At 53.7% G+C, this 16,660-nt stretch overlaps 6 protein-coding genes across 6 annotated transcripts; 4 read left to right on the plus strand and 2 right to left on the minus strand.

The window, feature by feature from the left end:
* Positions 1 to 745: 745 nt before the first annotated feature.
* On the plus strand, positions 746 to 3,016 carry SEN2_1 (tRNA splicing endonuclease subunit sen2; the record flags this gene model as incomplete). The annotated part of the gene is made up of 1 exon (XM_053191052.2): positions 746 to 3,016. The coding sequence occupies one exon, from the start codon at positions 746 to 748 to the stop codon at positions 3,014 to 3,016; it is 2,271 nt and encodes a 756-aa protein (XP_053051477.2).
* Positions 3,017 to 4,695: 1,679 nt separating this feature from the next.
* SEN2_2 (tRNA splicing endonuclease subunit sen2) lies at positions 4,696 to 5,537 on the plus strand (the record flags this gene model as incomplete). Its single annotated transcript, XM_053191053.1, has 2 exons — positions 4,696 to 5,010; positions 5,079 to 5,537. The coding sequence occupies 2 exons, from the start codon at positions 4,696 to 4,698 to the stop codon at positions 5,535 to 5,537; spliced, it is 774 nt and encodes a 257-aa protein (XP_053051478.1).
* A 1,808-nt stretch (positions 5,538 to 7,345) lies between these two features.
* Positions 7,346 to 8,788, plus strand: N0V96_003276 (uncharacterized protein; the record flags this gene model as incomplete). The annotated part of the gene is made up of 1 exon (XM_053191054.2): positions 7,346 to 8,788. The coding sequence occupies one exon, from the start codon at positions 7,346 to 7,348 to the stop codon at positions 8,786 to 8,788; it is 1,443 nt and encodes a 480-aa protein (XP_053051479.2).
* Positions 8,789 to 9,307: 519 nt separating this feature from the next.
* Positions 9,308 to 10,654, minus strand: SGT1 (Cochaperone protein; the record flags this gene model as incomplete). Its single annotated transcript, XM_065756788.1, has 1 exon — positions 9,308 to 10,654. The coding sequence occupies one exon, from the start codon at positions 10,652 to 10,654 to the stop codon at positions 9,308 to 9,310; it is 1,347 nt and encodes a 448-aa protein (XP_065614555.1).
* A 931-nt stretch (positions 10,655 to 11,585) lies between these two features.
* Positions 11,586 to 14,012, minus strand: ERG7 (Lanosterol synthase (Oxidosqualene--lanosterol cyclase); the record flags this gene model as incomplete). Its single annotated transcript, XM_053191056.1, has 3 exons — positions 11,586 to 11,903; positions 11,955 to 13,667; positions 13,749 to 14,012. 3 exons carry the CDS (start codon positions 14,010 to 14,012, stop codon positions 11,586 to 11,588), a joined length of 2,295 nt encoding a protein of 764 aa, XP_053051481.1.
* A 1,269-nt stretch (positions 14,013 to 15,281) lies between these two features.
* Positions 15,282 to 16,439, plus strand: SPO11 (endodeoxyribonuclease; the record flags this gene model as incomplete). Its single annotated transcript, XM_053191057.1, has 5 exons — positions 15,282 to 15,340; positions 15,400 to 15,508; positions 15,558 to 15,567; positions 15,817 to 15,845; positions 15,945 to 16,439. The coding sequence occupies 5 exons, from the start codon at positions 15,282 to 15,284 to the stop codon at positions 16,437 to 16,439; spliced, it is 702 nt and encodes a 233-aa protein (XP_053051482.1).
* Between the last annotated feature and the right edge of the window lie 221 nt (positions 16,440 to 16,660).

The following is a 16,660-nucleotide window of genomic DNA, read 5'->3' on the forward strand; positions in this document are numbered from 1 at the left end:
AGCGGTTACTGTGGCGGGAGCTCTCAATGAAGCCTAAGGCTTGAGTCTGCTTGAATCTGCTTGAATTAGGTAAGACAGAAAGTGCCTTGCGTAGGTACTGCACCCGTGGGCTGTCCCCACCCGAGTTATTCCGGCCGGAGGTAGCAGCCGGGTCTGGGCACGGACCAGTGGGTGCAAGCAAACCTTGAAAGAGTCAGACGGCGGGGACTTTGACGGAAGCGAGCGATGGAGACGGCGGAGACCTTTTTCTACGCTGAAATTTTCTGCGAGCAACGACGTTTTCTTCCTTCACCATCCACACACGTCTGCCGAACAGGATCGAGCTGCCTCGAAAAAGTGAGGTGATTTTCGGCTTGCATGGCCCAATTGACGGGTGATCTGTCGGCTGGACGGGTGGAAAATTCCTCAATCAAGTAAGTCTTTGCTGCGCTCTCTCAATCTCTTCCCTTGGTCCATGAGGTGGTTACCGCGGTTGGCCAAGCCCTGTTCAGTCGTTGCGATGACTCTATCGCGCGATTGAAAATGGGTGACTTCGCTGCTCTTCCACCTCGACGTTTGCTATGATGACACCTATTACCCATTGTGCGAAGAGTGCGTCTTCATTGAACCTCTGTGCCGCGAAACAATATAGACTACAACGGTATCTGATGCAAACATTGGACACAATTCTTTCTGTTTTCCAAGCACTAAGCCATGAACAAGAAGCTAATCAGTGCCCAAAAGACAGACATGATTTGCTAGCACAATGTCGCAAACTAAAAATACGGCTTCACAGTCGGCGCAGGCTATAATGCCTGCCCAGAGCTCTTCAAAGTCTCCGACAACGTCGCGGCCGCGAGGCCCCCCGTTGCACCAGATTTACGAGTTGCCTGCTCCCATACGGACATTTCCGCTTCCTAGCTTTTATCCGAATAATCCAATTTCTCTATTCCATGTCCTTTTCGCATGGACGAAACAAGCCTTGTTCCCACCGCCTGCTGAACCGTCCATTGTGCACGAGGGTATCTGGTCTCCAGAATCCAAATCTGTCAACATTATCGACGAAAAGTCTATGCGCGCGCTGTGGGAACAAGGGTTCTACGGCAAGGGCAACTTGAGTCGAAGTGAGCCCAACTGGTTGAAGCGCGAGCATGTCAGGCGAGGACTGGTGCCGGGCCAGGTCAGCGAGCTGGTAACGGCCAACAGACGTGAAGAGCGGAGGCAGATGAAGTGGGAGAGAGCCAAGACAGAGCAAGAAGCTATCAGACAACTGCGAATCCAGGAAGCCCAGTTGGCGACTCAGGTGTCGGGAGATGACGTAGTCAACTCTGCTGCCTTGGTTACCGAGGCTGCCGCCATCCTTGATGCAGCGAACAATGATGATCCTGAGCGAGAAGCCTCGACAGACGCGGATAACCTGCCTGAGCCACTTGTTTCCCTTAAATCAGCGCTTGCCGCCACATCCAAACACCTCCAAGCAAACGGTGTCGATACGATAACAGTGGCGCCCGTCGCCGAGCCTAAATCTGTCAGCCAAATTTCTACCGAAACCTCGACCTTCCAAGAGACATCTACAACTATCGAGCCGGCTAAGATTGTCAAGCCCAGTGATTTCCTTCATTCGGTCCAGGGTCTTGAGGCTGTCGTCGAATCCGAAAAGGCCCTGACGGTGGATCAAATGCCTTTGGCACCTCTTCCTGTCGCATGGAGTGCTCCAGTTGGCCCATTAGAACTGCTGTGCCTTCCCAACTCGCATATTCTGTCTGCGACAGCAGACTCAACTGAGCTTGAGAAGTTGAATGGCGGTGCTCGGCAAGTCAATGGCCTCCACGAGCCTAGGGTGCTCAGGGGAGTTGGCCTCGATTCCTTCGAGCTCCAAGCCGAGGAACCACTTGTCAACGGCATCTCAGCCATATTCCAGATTGCGTCGCCGGTTGGGCCCCTGGAGCTTCTTTCTCTTCCCAACGCCGAGCTTGTTACCAATGGAACGATAAATGGCGAACACGCCACGGTACCGAATGTTAACGACAGCCCCGTTGCCGACATTATCCCCTCCGAAACACCCAAGCTCTCGATAATCCACGAAGATGTGGGATTGAACGGTCACCTGATCAACGATTTGATAACGAATACTAATGACAAGATGATTCACCAAAACGGGTTGAACGGGGTGGCAAAATCCGCTGTTAGCTCTATCGAGATCCCATCAACACCAAAATCGGCCAAACGCCGCAAGAGCGTTCGTTTCTCGCCCAAGGTCGAGTCGGCCACATATCAGCTGTCCGATCCGCCTAGCCCTAGCCTCGCTCTCTTCAACGGAAACAATGGAAAAGCGACACCGCCTGTCAATGGCACGCCATTGGGCCCTAGCGTCTTGGAGACAGATACGGAAGAGGCGACTAAACTTGAGGATGTTAAGAAGCTCGAGAAGCTGTCCGAAATCCTTGCGGAGCCAGTCGAGGTCGTGAACAAGGAACATCTTCAGCTCACATCCGAGGAAGCATTCTTCCTGGTTTTCGGCATGGGCGCTCTTCGAGTTCTTGACCCTGCTACCAAGACTCCGATCCCTACTCCCGAGCTGTTCGACCTTTTCAGACAATACTCTTACTTTCCCCGTCGCCCTACCGAAGAGCTCCAGCCGGACGATGGGTTCTTGGTGAATTACGCCGTGTATCATCACTTCCGGTCCTTGGGCTGGGTTCCCAGAGCAGGGATCAAGTTTGGCGTCGACTGGATGCTGTACGCCAAAGGACCAGTTTTTGATCACGCCGAATTCGGCGCCATCCTCCTGCCATCCTATTCCCACCAGTGGTGGAAGGACAGTGACCGCAAGATCCCGCGTAAGACCTGGCACTGGCTTCACGGGATCGTCCGTGTCCTCTCCCACGTCCAGAAGAGCTTGGTATTGGTCTACGTCGACATTCCACCGCCTCCCCAATTAGAAGAGGCGATGAAGAAGGGACCGGCCGAGGTCTTTAAGTTGTACAAGATTCGCGAAGTTATGGTTAAGAGGTGGTCAAGCAACCGCAACAGATGATTTCCCGCATTTCATATTCACGATCCGGGCGGGCGTTGGAAAAGCGCATGAAAAAGCTTGGCGGTGAAAGATACAAGCCGGGTCTCGGGGTATGGGTTTGCGGTGCTGACCATGCATGGAGATCCATGGTGTGTATACGAGTATTGGGGGGTGTCTATGGTTGCTTGAGCATTGAACACATTGTATGAATTAAACGGAAGACTCGGACTACGGCATATTCGGCGACAGCATGCCATTGCCTTTCTTGCTACAGTAGAATACCCCACCATGAATGTAAGATGATGATGAGGCAATCTATCCTGTCAATTCACAATCGTCTCGGGTCACAGGCGTGCAGATTTACCTGGCGTTGACAGTCTTCTCCCTTTCCCCACGAGTCACGTCTTCGGCCTCCCGCGGTTTGAACGGGGTGCTTTCGCCGCTCCCCGGCCGGAGTCAACGTCTGTTCTCGGTCTGTCCAAGACTTTACCAAGCATACCCAAGCCAATTTCTTCCTCCCCCTTCATCACGGAGCCCCCTCCACAACTTGACACCACACCATGACCACTCAAGCTTTGCACCATGGCACTAACCGGCCAAGACTCGGGCCCTCGTGTCCTATTCGGACGAACTGCGACGGTCAATCTTATTCCAGGGACCGAGCCAACCCCACACCGCGCCTATGGATTGGGAATGGTGGTGTTTTCCCCGACCTCGCCCCGATAACCCCGCGATCTATCTGAATCCTTCTAGAGATCTAACTGGGCTAGATGCCGTCCGCTCGCCCGACGTGCAGGAGGGTAGCTGAGGCTAATGCCCGCGACGAAAAATGGAGGTGTGGTGTCTATACCTGCAGCAGATGACGTGAGTAGCATCTCTGCTCAATTCAATTTACTGCCAATCCCAACCCTAGCACAAGGGGAAGAAATATGGCACGACGGGAAAGCTAGAAGGCATGGGAGCTTTAGTCTGCTCAAAGAGCTAATTTGTCTCGGAGAATCGTTGCATTCCTCCACCAGTTCCGAACGTGGCTAAGCTTTTTGGGGAGTCGGGGGCCGGGGGAGAGGCAAGAGGGGTAATCTACTAAACTTTGTCTTCATCCCATTGACGGAAGAAAATTCCCAAGCTACGGCCACTACACCATCGTGAGTGGGGGACAGCCAAGTATCCCAGCATCATCCTAGACCTGCCAGGGGTGTGGAGTAAAGTAGGTACAGGTTGTTTCTTTTGCCTTTCGCCGGATTCCACGGTGTAATACCCTAAGCTTTTGTTGCTCGATCTAATTTTCCCTGCAGGGCTTTGGACGTTCGGGTTCGTCGTGTCAAACGAAGGGAGGAAGAAGCTGGGTTCCTGGCCCTGGGAGGTGCGGCTGTCGGCTTGGGTTGCATCAAGGATTCGAGAGCTTCTCCTTGGCTGCACCAGCATTCGACCGGGGACGGCGAGGCAAGCGTGGCAAGGTTTAGGTGGTAATTGAAGCTGTCGGTAAGCTCGTAAAGGGTAAAGGGGGGCCCGAGATGGTTCTCGTATATGAAGAGGATGGGTGTCCGGTGCGACGAGGTGCTTCCGCCTCTGGTTTTGCTATTGCCTCTGCTTCTTCAGCTTCGTCTTCAGCTTCACAGTCATTACCACGCAGAACCCAGCAACTAGCAGCACCTCTTGAAGAAGAGTCGAACCAGACGACTACCACAGAAGACTCCACGATGAAGCCTCAAGCCCTCTTCTCCGCCGCGGCCTTCCTCCCGGCCTTCGCCTCGGCTGCCCCGTCAGCGGACAAGAGAGCCGCGAAGCCTCCCGCCTTCTTCCTCGCCGGTGACTCGACTACCGCGGTGCAGTCCACCGGTGGTGGCGGTTGGGGCAACGGTTTCCTCAGCTTCCTGAAGAAGCCTGCGTTCGGCACAAACTACGGCCGCAACGGACGTACTACGGTCGACTATGTCAGCCAGGGACACTGGGCCACCGTCAAGGACGCAGTCAAGTCCAACACGGCCAACTTTGATGTCTACGTGACGATTCAGGTGAGTCTTACATACCCTCTCATCCTCAACATCATCCACCCCTGGGACCTACTAACACTGTCAAATAGTTCGGCCACAACGACCAAAAGCCCGAAAAGAACATCTCCCTCGACCAGTACCAGACAAACCTCGGCAACCTCGCCAAGGAGATCAAGGCCCTCGGCGCCACCCCCATCCTCGTCACCCCCCTCACGCGCCGCAGCTTCAACTCGGCGGGCGTCGTGACCAACAACCTCTCCAACGAGCGCGAGCGCACCATCGCCGCGGCGACGGAGACCAAGACGACGTACATTGACCTCAACCTCAACAGCCGCAAGTACGTCCAGGCGATTGGCGAGACAAAGGCCCACTCGTACAACCTCGTCGAGAGCGACAACACGCACCTCAACGCCGAGGGCAGCGTCGTATTCGGCAGGTTGGTGGCGGACCTGGTGCTGCAAAAGAACAAGGGGCTCGAGCAGTGGTTTACGCCCAACAAGACGTTGAGCGATGAGATTTGGAAGGCAATTAACAGCTCCACTGTTTAAGAGGGTTCTTTGGCAAAAGCCTGTCCTTTCGTAATTCTTCGTATTCAGCTGGATGTTGATAATATTTCTACTCAAATTGGTCCATAATCTTGCCTTGTTGCCAATGCCTGCTGTGGTGTAAACTTTGCCAAAATTGTAAGATTATGAACTTACATTTGGGCAGAACGTTGCGTAAACTTTGATCGGTGTCTGCGAGTCCTCACTTTTGCTCGTCATGTTTTTCGAGTTTATAAGGTTAGTCCTATGGATCCAGTGCAGGGATTGAATGTGATAGGCCTTAAGTCAAAGCGAGCACCCTGATGTGATCTTGTACTAAGTGTGAGCAGAAGGAAGCGAAACCTTTCTACTGAAAATTTGGACGACTGCAAAAAGCTTACGAAATAGCATCGTCTTACGAAGATAATTATGATTAGTGACGAAGCCTATCCCGAAAAACCAGAAAAGGGTCAACACGGTCAATTTTCACTTCGCAAGTTTAGTCGGGAAATATTCATCAGCCTTGAGCTCTGGTTCCCCATTCAATCCCGCCGGCTCATTTGCGATTTTGTCCTTTCTTTTCCTTTCTCAAATAGTGACTGCCTCGGGAAGGACTATAGGATATCAACAACACACGTGTGGAAATTGGGACCAGCCTTGTCGAATAGCCAACAACTGGCCTGTATTAAATCGGCGCAGCATCGTTAGCAATGCCAAGAGAAACTTTCAATAACTTGTTTCCATCCCCGCTACTCATGTCGTCACGAGCCTGTGACTTTCCCACAGAGTTGCTCTTCAGATGGTCCGATGCACGACGAAGGATGATGAGATTGTGATACAATTAGCCTAAAGCCACAATGTTTGCATATGAAGACTCATGTGTAGGGGCCACACGCCGCTCGAGATCCTAAAATGGTGCCGGCGCAGGTTACGGTCACGAGGGGTGTTTTCGCGTTGGCTAGTAAATCATGCACAGCATGTGATGTCGGGCAATCTCTGGACATGTCAAGGCTTGGGTAAAGGTATGTGGCACAGAGGATTCAATTGTCCTTGAGCTCGGGTTCGCTAGAAAGTGTGATGATGAGAGCATGGTAAAGGCTGGAAAATTATACTGCCCATTTAGAGCATGGGCATCAAGGCTTCGAATGAATATGGCCTAGATTGCAGCAATGACACATTCACAATGGAAGGCTGAAAGTTGAGATGGAAAAGATTAGATAAGATGGAAGACTGGTGGAAGCTTCCATTTGCAGAATGCGTAGTGTAAAATGCATGTGAAGAAGGTGCCCCTCAGGGAATTTACAGTGCGGCACACAGTGACTGAGCTCCCCCGCCTTCCCCAGAAAAAGATGCCATCCGACCGAGGTTCGTCCCCTCGTTTCGGCCCCTTCCTGCCCTGCTGCCGCCGCTGCTCCCCTGAACTCTGAGGTGGGAGCTTCCGTCCCGCCGTCAACGGAAAGTCGAGACCGGAGCTTCCCTTAGGGCAGCGACGAAATGGGATTGGACCGACCAACCTCCCCCTCTTTCATCGGATCATTGTCCGCTCATCCAGTCTTTACTGTGCACACCCACCAACCGTACTTACTTACTCTCTTACCTACAGCTTCTCTCATCACCTGAGGTGCCTTGCCATAGAGAGCCCCTCCCTCGGCTCTTGCGACACAACCAAGGTCGCGACGTCTCATTGAACTGACCAACTCTGGCTACACCTCTCTTCCTGACCTCCGCGTCGCGCAGCTTCCCAGTAGCTGCCACAACCTCCTTGTTCTGTGTTTCTCCGTTCACAGCATACTATCGCTCGACAACGATCTGTTCCGCACAAGGCTTCGACCATGGTCCTGGCACGAACTCTCCGCCCCGCGGCGCGCGCGGCACGCCTCCTCGAGCATGCGACGACGAGACCGACAATCCCCTCTCCTTTCCTCCGCCAACGTGCCCTGCCTTCGGCCTCCGCCAGCGTCCACACCACCTCTCCAAAGACCCAAGAGGCCGTGGCCCTGCGCCATGAACAACAGGCCGACGTGGCTGCGACGATACCCGATGCCGCGCAGCGGGTAGACCCAAAGGCGCATGCAGAGCCAGAGGAGGTGAAAGTTGCCATCTTGCCGAGTCGCCAGGAGCTTCTCGTAACCGGTCAATGTTTCGGCCAAAAACATACGAAGCACATTGATGTGGCTTGGCTCCGAGACCGCTGTGGTTGCCCGCACTGCGTCAGTCCTTCTTCGGGGAACAAGTCCTTCTCCACCGCCGAAATCCCAAGTGGCATTGCTTTCGAGAGCGCAAAGAAGATGCCGGATGGCTCCTATGAGATTCGCTGGACAAACGACATCCCGCGAGCTGCCGACGTCGGCCACGTCTCCGTCTTTCCCGCCACTGGCCCCCAGAGTCTTGCGGGGTTGTTGACCGAACGGCCAGTCCTTTTCTTCCACCATGCCAGTGTGAAAAAGGCCGAGAGATATATGTGGAAAAGGGAAAATCTTCTTGATAAGCTCGAGAGGATCGACTACAAAGACTACATGGAGGGAGGCCCGGCATTCAGGTCAACTGCCCTCTCGCTCGCCAAGATTGGGCTCGTCTTCCTCACCAACGTGCCTCAAACAGAAACTGCCGTAGCTGATATAGCTCTGAAGTTCGGCGCTGTCAAGGAGACTTTTTACGGCCACACCTGGGACGTCATCTCTAAACCCGATGCTGAAAACGTCGCCTACACCTCCTCTTACCTGGGCTTGCACTCGGACATGCTTTATCTCGAGTCGCCGCCTCGCATCCAGCTCCTTCATTGCTTAGAGAACTCGTGCTCGGGGGGTGAGTCAATCTTCAGCGATGCCCTACACGCCGCCACCTGGCTCGAAAGATTTCAACCCGAGTCCTACTCTGCATTGACTAAATACCCGGTTCCCTACCACTACGCCAAGAATGGTTTCTTCTACCGTCAAGTGCGACCCGTCATCGCTGGCAAAAACTGGGAAGACCGCGAGGTCTGGTGGTCCCCGCCCTTCCAAGCACCTCTGCCAGGCACGCCCGATAAATCAAGCTCTGAAGGTTGGCAAGCCTGGATCAAGGGAGCGCGCATGTTCCAAGAAACCCTGGAGCAAGAAGACAATATGTACCAGCACAGGCTTCAACCGGGCGAGTGCGTGCTATTTGACAACAGGCGCGTTCTCCACGGTCGCCGCGCTTTCGACACGGCAAGCGGGCGCCGCTGGCTCAAGGGCACATATGTCGCTGATGAGGATTTCAAAAGTGCTCTACGGCCATTGCTTGAGCCCATCTGAAGATGTGGAAGACGGTGGACCAGAAGTCTAGAAGCCAACGTGGACATAATGCGCTCAGTCAGTTGAGATTATGTATGTATATATACCTTAGTCTGTTACAATCTAAAGAACCGATATTGAGGCGTCGGTCTTAGTCATACGGCATTTATACACGATGGAGTTATATGGCCAACCGGAGATCATGGCAAGCAACTCAAGGAAATTGTGGTTGCTGGTCTTCAATTACCTACGTATCGGCCAGCAGCTTACTTTTCGATCAACGAAGCCTAACGCCAGACTCAGAGGAAAGAAGAACATGCCTTCGCGCTCTCCCGTGATGCACTACTTTTTTTGTGTCTGCGGAAGGGCAAATGCCCAAAAATCACTGCCCAAACGCCTCGTCGTCAATGTCATATCATAATGTCCCTCGAACCATTCCTACTGGGCGATGCCAATGCCTCCCAATTCATACCAGCAACCGTACGTTTCGCTGCTCATCAGATGAGCCTCGTTTGAGCTCCATCAACCGACTTGAACACCTCAAGACTCCCAGTTCTTAGCCTCGACACCTTCAGGAGGGACAGTCTCAACTTTGCGGTTCTTCACGTCCTCCCAGTCGGTGCTGAGCGAGGTGCCGTTGCTCTCGGTGAAGGATTTCATCATGGCACGTCTTGCCTCTGGCGTAGCGTCCTTGTACAGCGTCTTGAAGAACCCGTTGATATCGGAGCTATCATCGTCGTCGGCGCCTTCGAGCTTGTCCCAGTTCTTGGGTCCGGACTTGGAGGAGGTTGGATATGTGGGGCCGGAGGTCGCAGCGGCCTTGGGTTGTGCTGTCGTGGTCGTCGCGGGCGATGGTTTGGACTTGTTCGCTGCCGGAGCAGCGCTGTCGGCAGGGCGTTGCAGTGTAGGCCACTTGACGGCCTCCGCCTTCTTGAGTTGAAATTCGATCTTGTTCGCGGTGACGGTGTGCTTGGAGCCAGCAGGGTCAATACGGCCGTGAAGATGGATTGTGTAGGAGGGCTCATGGCCGGGGATGTGCGACATGCTGATCTGTTGGAGAGCTTTGTTAGCATCTGCCTGGTTCTTTGTGCTGGTCTCAATTGATGAAGGGAGACATACCTCAGACTCGCCATAGTCGACCTTGAAGTCGTCCTTGGGGATGTTCTTTGCAAAGACAGTGACAGTCAAAGTAGTACTGCTCTGGAAAAAGTCCACACGCACATCCTTCTTTGGCTGCGGCTTCGCAACCGCCTCCGCCTTGGCCACCTCAATCTCCTCCTTTGTAAACTCCTCCACCTCGTCCGTGTCGGGAGCATCAAGCGAGACGTCAGGCGCAAACTTGACCGTCACCTTTCTCTTCTCGTCGTCCTCGGCAAGCTTCTCCAGCCCGCCCAGGATCTGCAGCCGCAAAGCGCAAATGGAGTTCCAGATAGCGCCAAACTTACTCTGCGCCGGATCCTCTGTTTGCCGAACAGCCGTTATCTCATCCTGCAGCGCCTTCCTAGTACCCTGCGCGAACCCCTTGTCGTCGACCTCGGGCGCCCTCAGCTCAGCCATGCTCTTGCCCTCGACCATACGCTGGGCCCAGGTGGCGCAGGTATCCGCGTTGGCCAGCTCGCCGAGACGGAAGTGGGCGACGGCGCGGCGATACTGCGCGTCGGCCATAAAGGGGCGGTTGTTGCGGCCCGCGGCGGCCACTTGGGCGAGCTCGGCGTCGCGGAGGGCGCGGCGGAAGTCCTTTGTGCCGATGTAGGCCTTGGAGCGACCGATGAGCCACTTGGGGGATTTGATGACCTTAATCGCCTTGGAGAGCTGCGTGATGGCGGTTTCCCAGTCTCTATTGTCGACGGCGGTCATGCCGGCTGCGCCAGCTGTGTATTCGGACATTTTAGGTTGTTTGTTTCGGTTGAAATTCAGGGAATGGAAGGTAATCGATGCGGGAAGGAGTCAGCTTGGAAAGTCGGATTGGTGCTGCGTCGTGGTTATAAATGCGACGCAGTCTCAATGAGAACAATTTTGGGTTGAAAGAAGATTTAGATGGCAAACCTATTGAAGTGGAAGGGAGAAAAGCAAACGGTCAGAGAACAAACGGTGATGCAGTAGAGCAGCTGCAGGTCCAACAAGGTTCGGTCGGTGCTGCCTCCAGTTCAGAGGGGTCAGACTGTTCTGGAAGCTGTGGTGGGGCAGCTTCCCCACTTTCTGCCGCCAAGCTCCGCCTATACCTTCTCACCGCCCGACTCACCGAAATGGCCTGGCTCACCGAATATCCATCACGAAGCATCGCCATATTGACGAAGAACCCCCATGTTGAATTGCAGAAGCAGCACGTACATTAAGCATTGATACCTGGAATATAGAAGGTCTCTGAGTCAAACTTAGGCTACAATCGTAAACCGGTATCCTCGCTGCATATACTTACAAATGAAGCCAACAAAAAGTCGAAAAAAAAAGTGACCAGATAGTGAATCGAAACACCGCCGTCTGAAACCCTCGGGAGCATCACCGAGGGAGTCACCCGATCAAGCACCTCGACTCGTGGTGATAGCCGAGGTGAATTCGCTCCCTATAACCCCGTCCTGCCTCATCCGAAGCCCATTGCGCCTGGCCGTTCCAAGATCGTATAATAGGTACGCGTCTACTGTGTCATCACCTGAGATGGTCCCGGCCGCTGTAGTCGTCTGATGCCTTGCTTTGCATTCTTGCAATGCCCGATTCTTTCATCCAATCTGAAGGTAGGAATCATGTCTCATTAAGATTAATTATGTTCTACTTTTTGATAAATGACCATTTCTAGAAGTGAAGGCAACGGTCTAGATCTCTACAAGTCCCCCTTATCGCTGATGCCAGGGGTGATCTTCTCATCTGGATACTTGCGGGCAAACATACCGAGTGCCTTGATCGGGAACGTGAATTTGTAGTTGGGATACGCAATCGTGCAACTCTTGTTGAAAACGCCCTCCATCGTCTCCTGGAGCCATTCACCATTGGCTTGCTGGCGGTCCATGAGGAACTGGATACCCTTTCGAAGGGGCTCCATGTGAGGGTACTCAGCCTCCATGAGGCCGATCAGTGCCCAAGCGGTCTGCACTACTAGGGATCCTCTCGGGTGTTCGTGATACTCCATTGTCTCGGAAGCCTGTCATCGTCAGTTCAGGTGCTTGCGAGCATTGGACAGGAGCAAAGTTACCTTGTAGCTCTCGGACCATCCGCCATCCTCTCTCTGCTTGGAAATAAAAAAGTCACAACCCCTCCGGGAGACTTTGCTAGTGCTGTAGGTGTCTCCTGCAAAGGCCAGGCTCTCCAACGCAAACATACCCGCATAGGTGAAGCAGATGCCCCAGCTTCCGTACCAAGAACCATCAATGTTCTGGTGGGAACGGATCCAGTTCACAGCACGCTTGACAAAGATGCGGATGTCATCCTTGCGGTAGTCGGGCCAGTGTTTCTGGAAGAGCGACAAGACCGTGACGCAGGCAGTAGTGCATTCGGGGTAGTCGTACTCGATCATGATGCGGCCAAAGACCTCGGCGGCATTGAGCAACTCCATGTACTCGCCTCCGCGACGCTGTTCGTATGAGCCCACGCCTCCGGTCTCGTTTTGGTAAAGGAGAATGGAGTCGATGGCATCAAAGATACGCTGGTCATCGAGAAGCTGGGGGTAGCCCTCGGTCTTCTGCAGCAAGATGACGGCCTTGAGCGCCTCCGAAATGCAGTCACTGACAGCGTAGCCTTGTTCTCTGTTGCTGAAAGGCCAGCCGCCCTTGCGCTGCTGGCGGTAGCACTTATCCGAGTCTTTACAGTTTTCACGAATCTGCTGCCTGTCGAGGAAGCCAAGGGCCTTCTCCAGCATGGGACGCCAACGATCATCAGTCTCGAGACCAGCAGCGACGACCGACTGGATCATGAAGGCGGTGTCCCAGCATTGGACGCCGTTGGTGCCGTTGCCCAGCATGCCCTCTGCATTGACCCATAGGGAGTCCATGATTCTGTCGGCGTGTCGACGGACGGTGTAGGACCCTGGCCCGTCTCGAATGTAGCAGACAATGTGGTTCATGGGACCGTTGACTGGTGCCAGACCCAGGTAGTCCGTGTTGGCATCCTCCATGTCAACCAAGTCGCTGGTCCAAGCTTCAGCTCTCTCCTTGATCCAATTTGTTCGCAAATAAGGGTTCCAGATGTTGACCAGGCACCAGTTCACCGTGTTGAGCAGCCAGGACTTGGGGTTGTAGTTGTCGACCTGTGCAATGCTGTTGCGGTTCGCTTTCCAGTTGATGGATGCCCAGTTCTCGGGGAAGAGCTCCTTCTTGAGGTCTCGAATGACTTCAGTCTCTTCACAAGTCCAGCGCTTGGAGTATACGTAGGACATTGGTAGGAAGACTTGGCGAATGTGAACCCACCACCGCCAAGGGGCGATAGGGACCCAGTCTGGCAGCAACCAGATCTCGGGAGGAACAGGGTTGACAATCTCCCAATCTACAACTCCCAAGACTGCGAGCCACCACTTGGCCCAGTGCGGCCCTTGCGTTGCGCCGCCGAGCTCATGGAGTCTAGCTCTGGCCTTGACCATGATGGGCTCTTCTGCATCGACACCAATGAGGCGCAAGGTTGTGTAGTTCATGGAGGTGCCGAAGACGGTGCTGATACCTTCGGTATGAAGACCCCAACCGCCCAACTCAGGATGTGCGCGGGCGAAGAGATAGTTCTTGATCTCGGTTGCGAAGGCGGATGAGATGGGCGTCTTGGTGACATACCAGGCGATAACGGCACTTGGCAGGAGGAACATGGGCCCGCCGTATTCGCAACCCCAGTCGCCGTAGGGGAGTTGGAGCTTTTCGACGAATTCGAGGCCATTGCGTGTCGCATCGAGAGGTTTTTCGGGTTCGGGAAGAATTGGGAGGTCCTGTGTGTGGGGGTGAGACGTGTTAGCGAAGAACAGTGACATATCTGAATCTGAAGTCGCAGCAGCAAAGGGCGGACTGACAAGAGGAAGACCCAAGTAGTACTTGTCGGCGTAGGTCTGGGGCCAGTCCTTTGCGGCATCGTCGCCTTCCAGGTACTTCCAGGTGTGTCGACCGTCCTCGTCCTTCATCCTCCATTTTGTGCGATCGGTTTTGGCGTCGATGCGGGGCTTCTTGGGCCATTCCTGCTCGGCGATGGCTTCTGCGACGCGCTTGCGAGACTGAACGGATTTGGCTCCGAGGGTGCCATTGCTCGACGCAACGGATGGGGCTTTTTCGGCGACCATGGCAGGCGGTAATTGTCCCCTGTGTGACGGCGGTTGAAGTCGTCGACGTTGTCGTGGTGCAGAGGAACGATGTTGAGGGCGGCCTGGATCGAATCGGAGGGTGGTGGGATGGGATTCATGCACTTATTAATAAATGGTGGCCCAGTCAGCTCTCAGAAGGCGGCCCCTGCGCGTCTCTGTGAGGCGGTGTCCCTCCAATGATTGGAAGATGCATGTAGTCGGGAGAAACCCACCACATCCTCGTACGAGATCCCTGCTGGAAATCAGGATTTGGCGGAGATGGAAACAAGGCCAATAGAGGTGTTAGTCCGCCTTGATCGACATTGTCAGTCCTTGGACACTCGAGGCATTGTTGATGGTTTGAGGCAGCTGACTTTAGCTCAAGATTGTTGGGAAGCATTTCAGCCCCAAGCAGCCCCAAGCATGAACGATACCTAAATTGACGGGCGAAACGCAAATTCGCAGGCCATCTGACAGGTGCCAGGATGTCACACAATCAGAGACCAGCGCAAAATAAACTTCAGCGGCACCGGCTTTCGAGAGCCTAATACCAAAAATGCCTTACCTAAGCTGTTCGTTACTCCAAACTTCTGCTGATTAGGTAACGACCCATTATCTCCCCGTGTCGCACGGTGCTCTTTCCACTAGCGGGATCTCTTCCATCATTGGCCAATGGCTTTTGAATGTGGAGCGCCTCCTTCGTCTGTTCCTGCAGCTCTCACCTCCAGCTTCTCTTGCACACCCTCTTCTTCGTACCAACCCTCCAATGAGAGACAATCCGCCGAAATCCTGAGCCTGACCAAACTTTGCGGGCGCGTTTGAAGCATTGCGAGCTTTGTTAAACTGCCTGTTCATTTGTAGAATCATTTTCTTTGATTTGATTAGATGGACCTTGCTACACCCCCATTGCTCAACGGCCGCCAAGAGGGCCAACTAACGGCACAGCTGTCTAATCCGAGTCAATCAAGCAACGTCGTGACCATCCCCAATCCGGATCCACATGGGAATGCCGCTGGACTCGCCATAGTGAAGTTGGAAGATATACTGATATCTGCTCGAGAATCACTGCTACAGTCTCGAGAAATATCCATCCCCTTTAGGACCCGACCTTCCACCAATCGATCCGCGAGCAACCATGGCCCATCTCGGACAACCCGCTTAGCAGTTCGCTTCCCGGGCCGGACAGTTGAGGAAGCCACTAAGTTCAGTTCGTAATCATGCTTGGTTGGCGATAATTGTCCCTGACGCTTAGCCAACGCAGCCCGCATCATGCGTATCATGCAACTCTCCCTGGGCGCCCTGACGGAAGGTCGGCTGATCACCAAGAGGTGCGCGCTCCATGCTCTGCCTCTCCATGGTGTCAACTGATGAGCGCTCGGTGGAACAGGAACATCTACTATCAGGACACCGATTTATTCAAAAGACAGTCCGTCGTCGACAACCTTGTTGATGACCTTGCCTTTACTCTTGGCCTTGGAAGGGAGGATCTCGGTATAGTGAGTGGCCCTCATCCTTGATAGACAACATCTTTTAACCCTTTCTTAGGTTGCTGCAAGTAAAGGCCTTTTGTCAGGGCCTATCATTCTGAATTCCAGGACTTCCGAGATTGACGCCTCATCAAGCGAGCATGTATGAAGCACCAGACTCAACCACAGCTATTACTAACCAAGATCCAGGGGATCCTCATACCCTCCGCCAGGAGTATATCCGAGATTGACTTTGGTCCAGCGCGATGGGTCTTAGTGATCGAGAAAGAGGTTGGCCTGGGCTGACAACGGCTGCGGAACATTGCTGACTGGATCAGGCAACCTATCGGACACTGGCATCGGCGAGGTATTAGGAGACTTCTGCCTTTGGCATGGGCATTCTTGTCACGGTCAGTAGGTTTGCCTACGAGCACAACAGCGCTCCGACTTTCTGACATATCCGTAGGGCAAAGGTTACCCAGATTTGAACACCAAGCAGTTCGTACACCTCATTCACACAGCCAAACCTGAGCTTTCAATCTTCGCTCTTGTGGACTTTGACTGCTATGGTATTGCCATCATGCGCTGCTATAGCCACGGCACACGAGGACATGCACACGAAAAGGCAACGACTGTACCTAGCATCCAATGGCTCGGCGTGAAAAGCGAGCATCTCGCTTTCCGTCAGGATGCAATCGCCAGCCGCGAGCTTGATGTCAACGGCAGCCAAAGGCGGCCTGGCCCGAGCACGTTCGAGTCCTCCAGCACTCTCACCTTGCGAGATAGAACGCGCGCTACCAACATGGTCAAGGAGATTGACGAGGACAGCACCGAAAATGACCGAGATTGCCGACGAGAACTACAGGTGATGCTGTTTCTCGGGATCAAGGCAGAGATTCAAGCTGTGGACAACACAGGAGACATGTCGAGATGGCTCGATGAGCACATGGGAACTTTATGATCTATCTCATTCGTGCATGTGCGTTTCTAGGGGTTTCTTTGGAGTCTTTGTTTCGATTTAGTATGGGCTGGCGGCAAGGCGAATAGCGATCTGAAGAGGAAGAGGAGCCGTGTGAAGTGCGCATCCCAGCTTTTAACACTGTACCTCCACACACATCACCCGAAAATTTCTACCTCACTTTCGAGACTCATTTTAGGTCCCCAGACAGCAATCACAAAATC

This window comes from Colletotrichum fioriniae (assembly GCF_027942845.1).
Source record: "Colletotrichum fioriniae strain IMI 355084 chromosome Unknown scaffold_3, whole genome shotgun sequence".
In the NCBI taxonomy this organism is placed as follows: Eukaryota; Fungi; Ascomycota; class Sordariomycetes; order Glomerellales; family Glomerellaceae; genus Colletotrichum; species Colletotrichum fioriniae.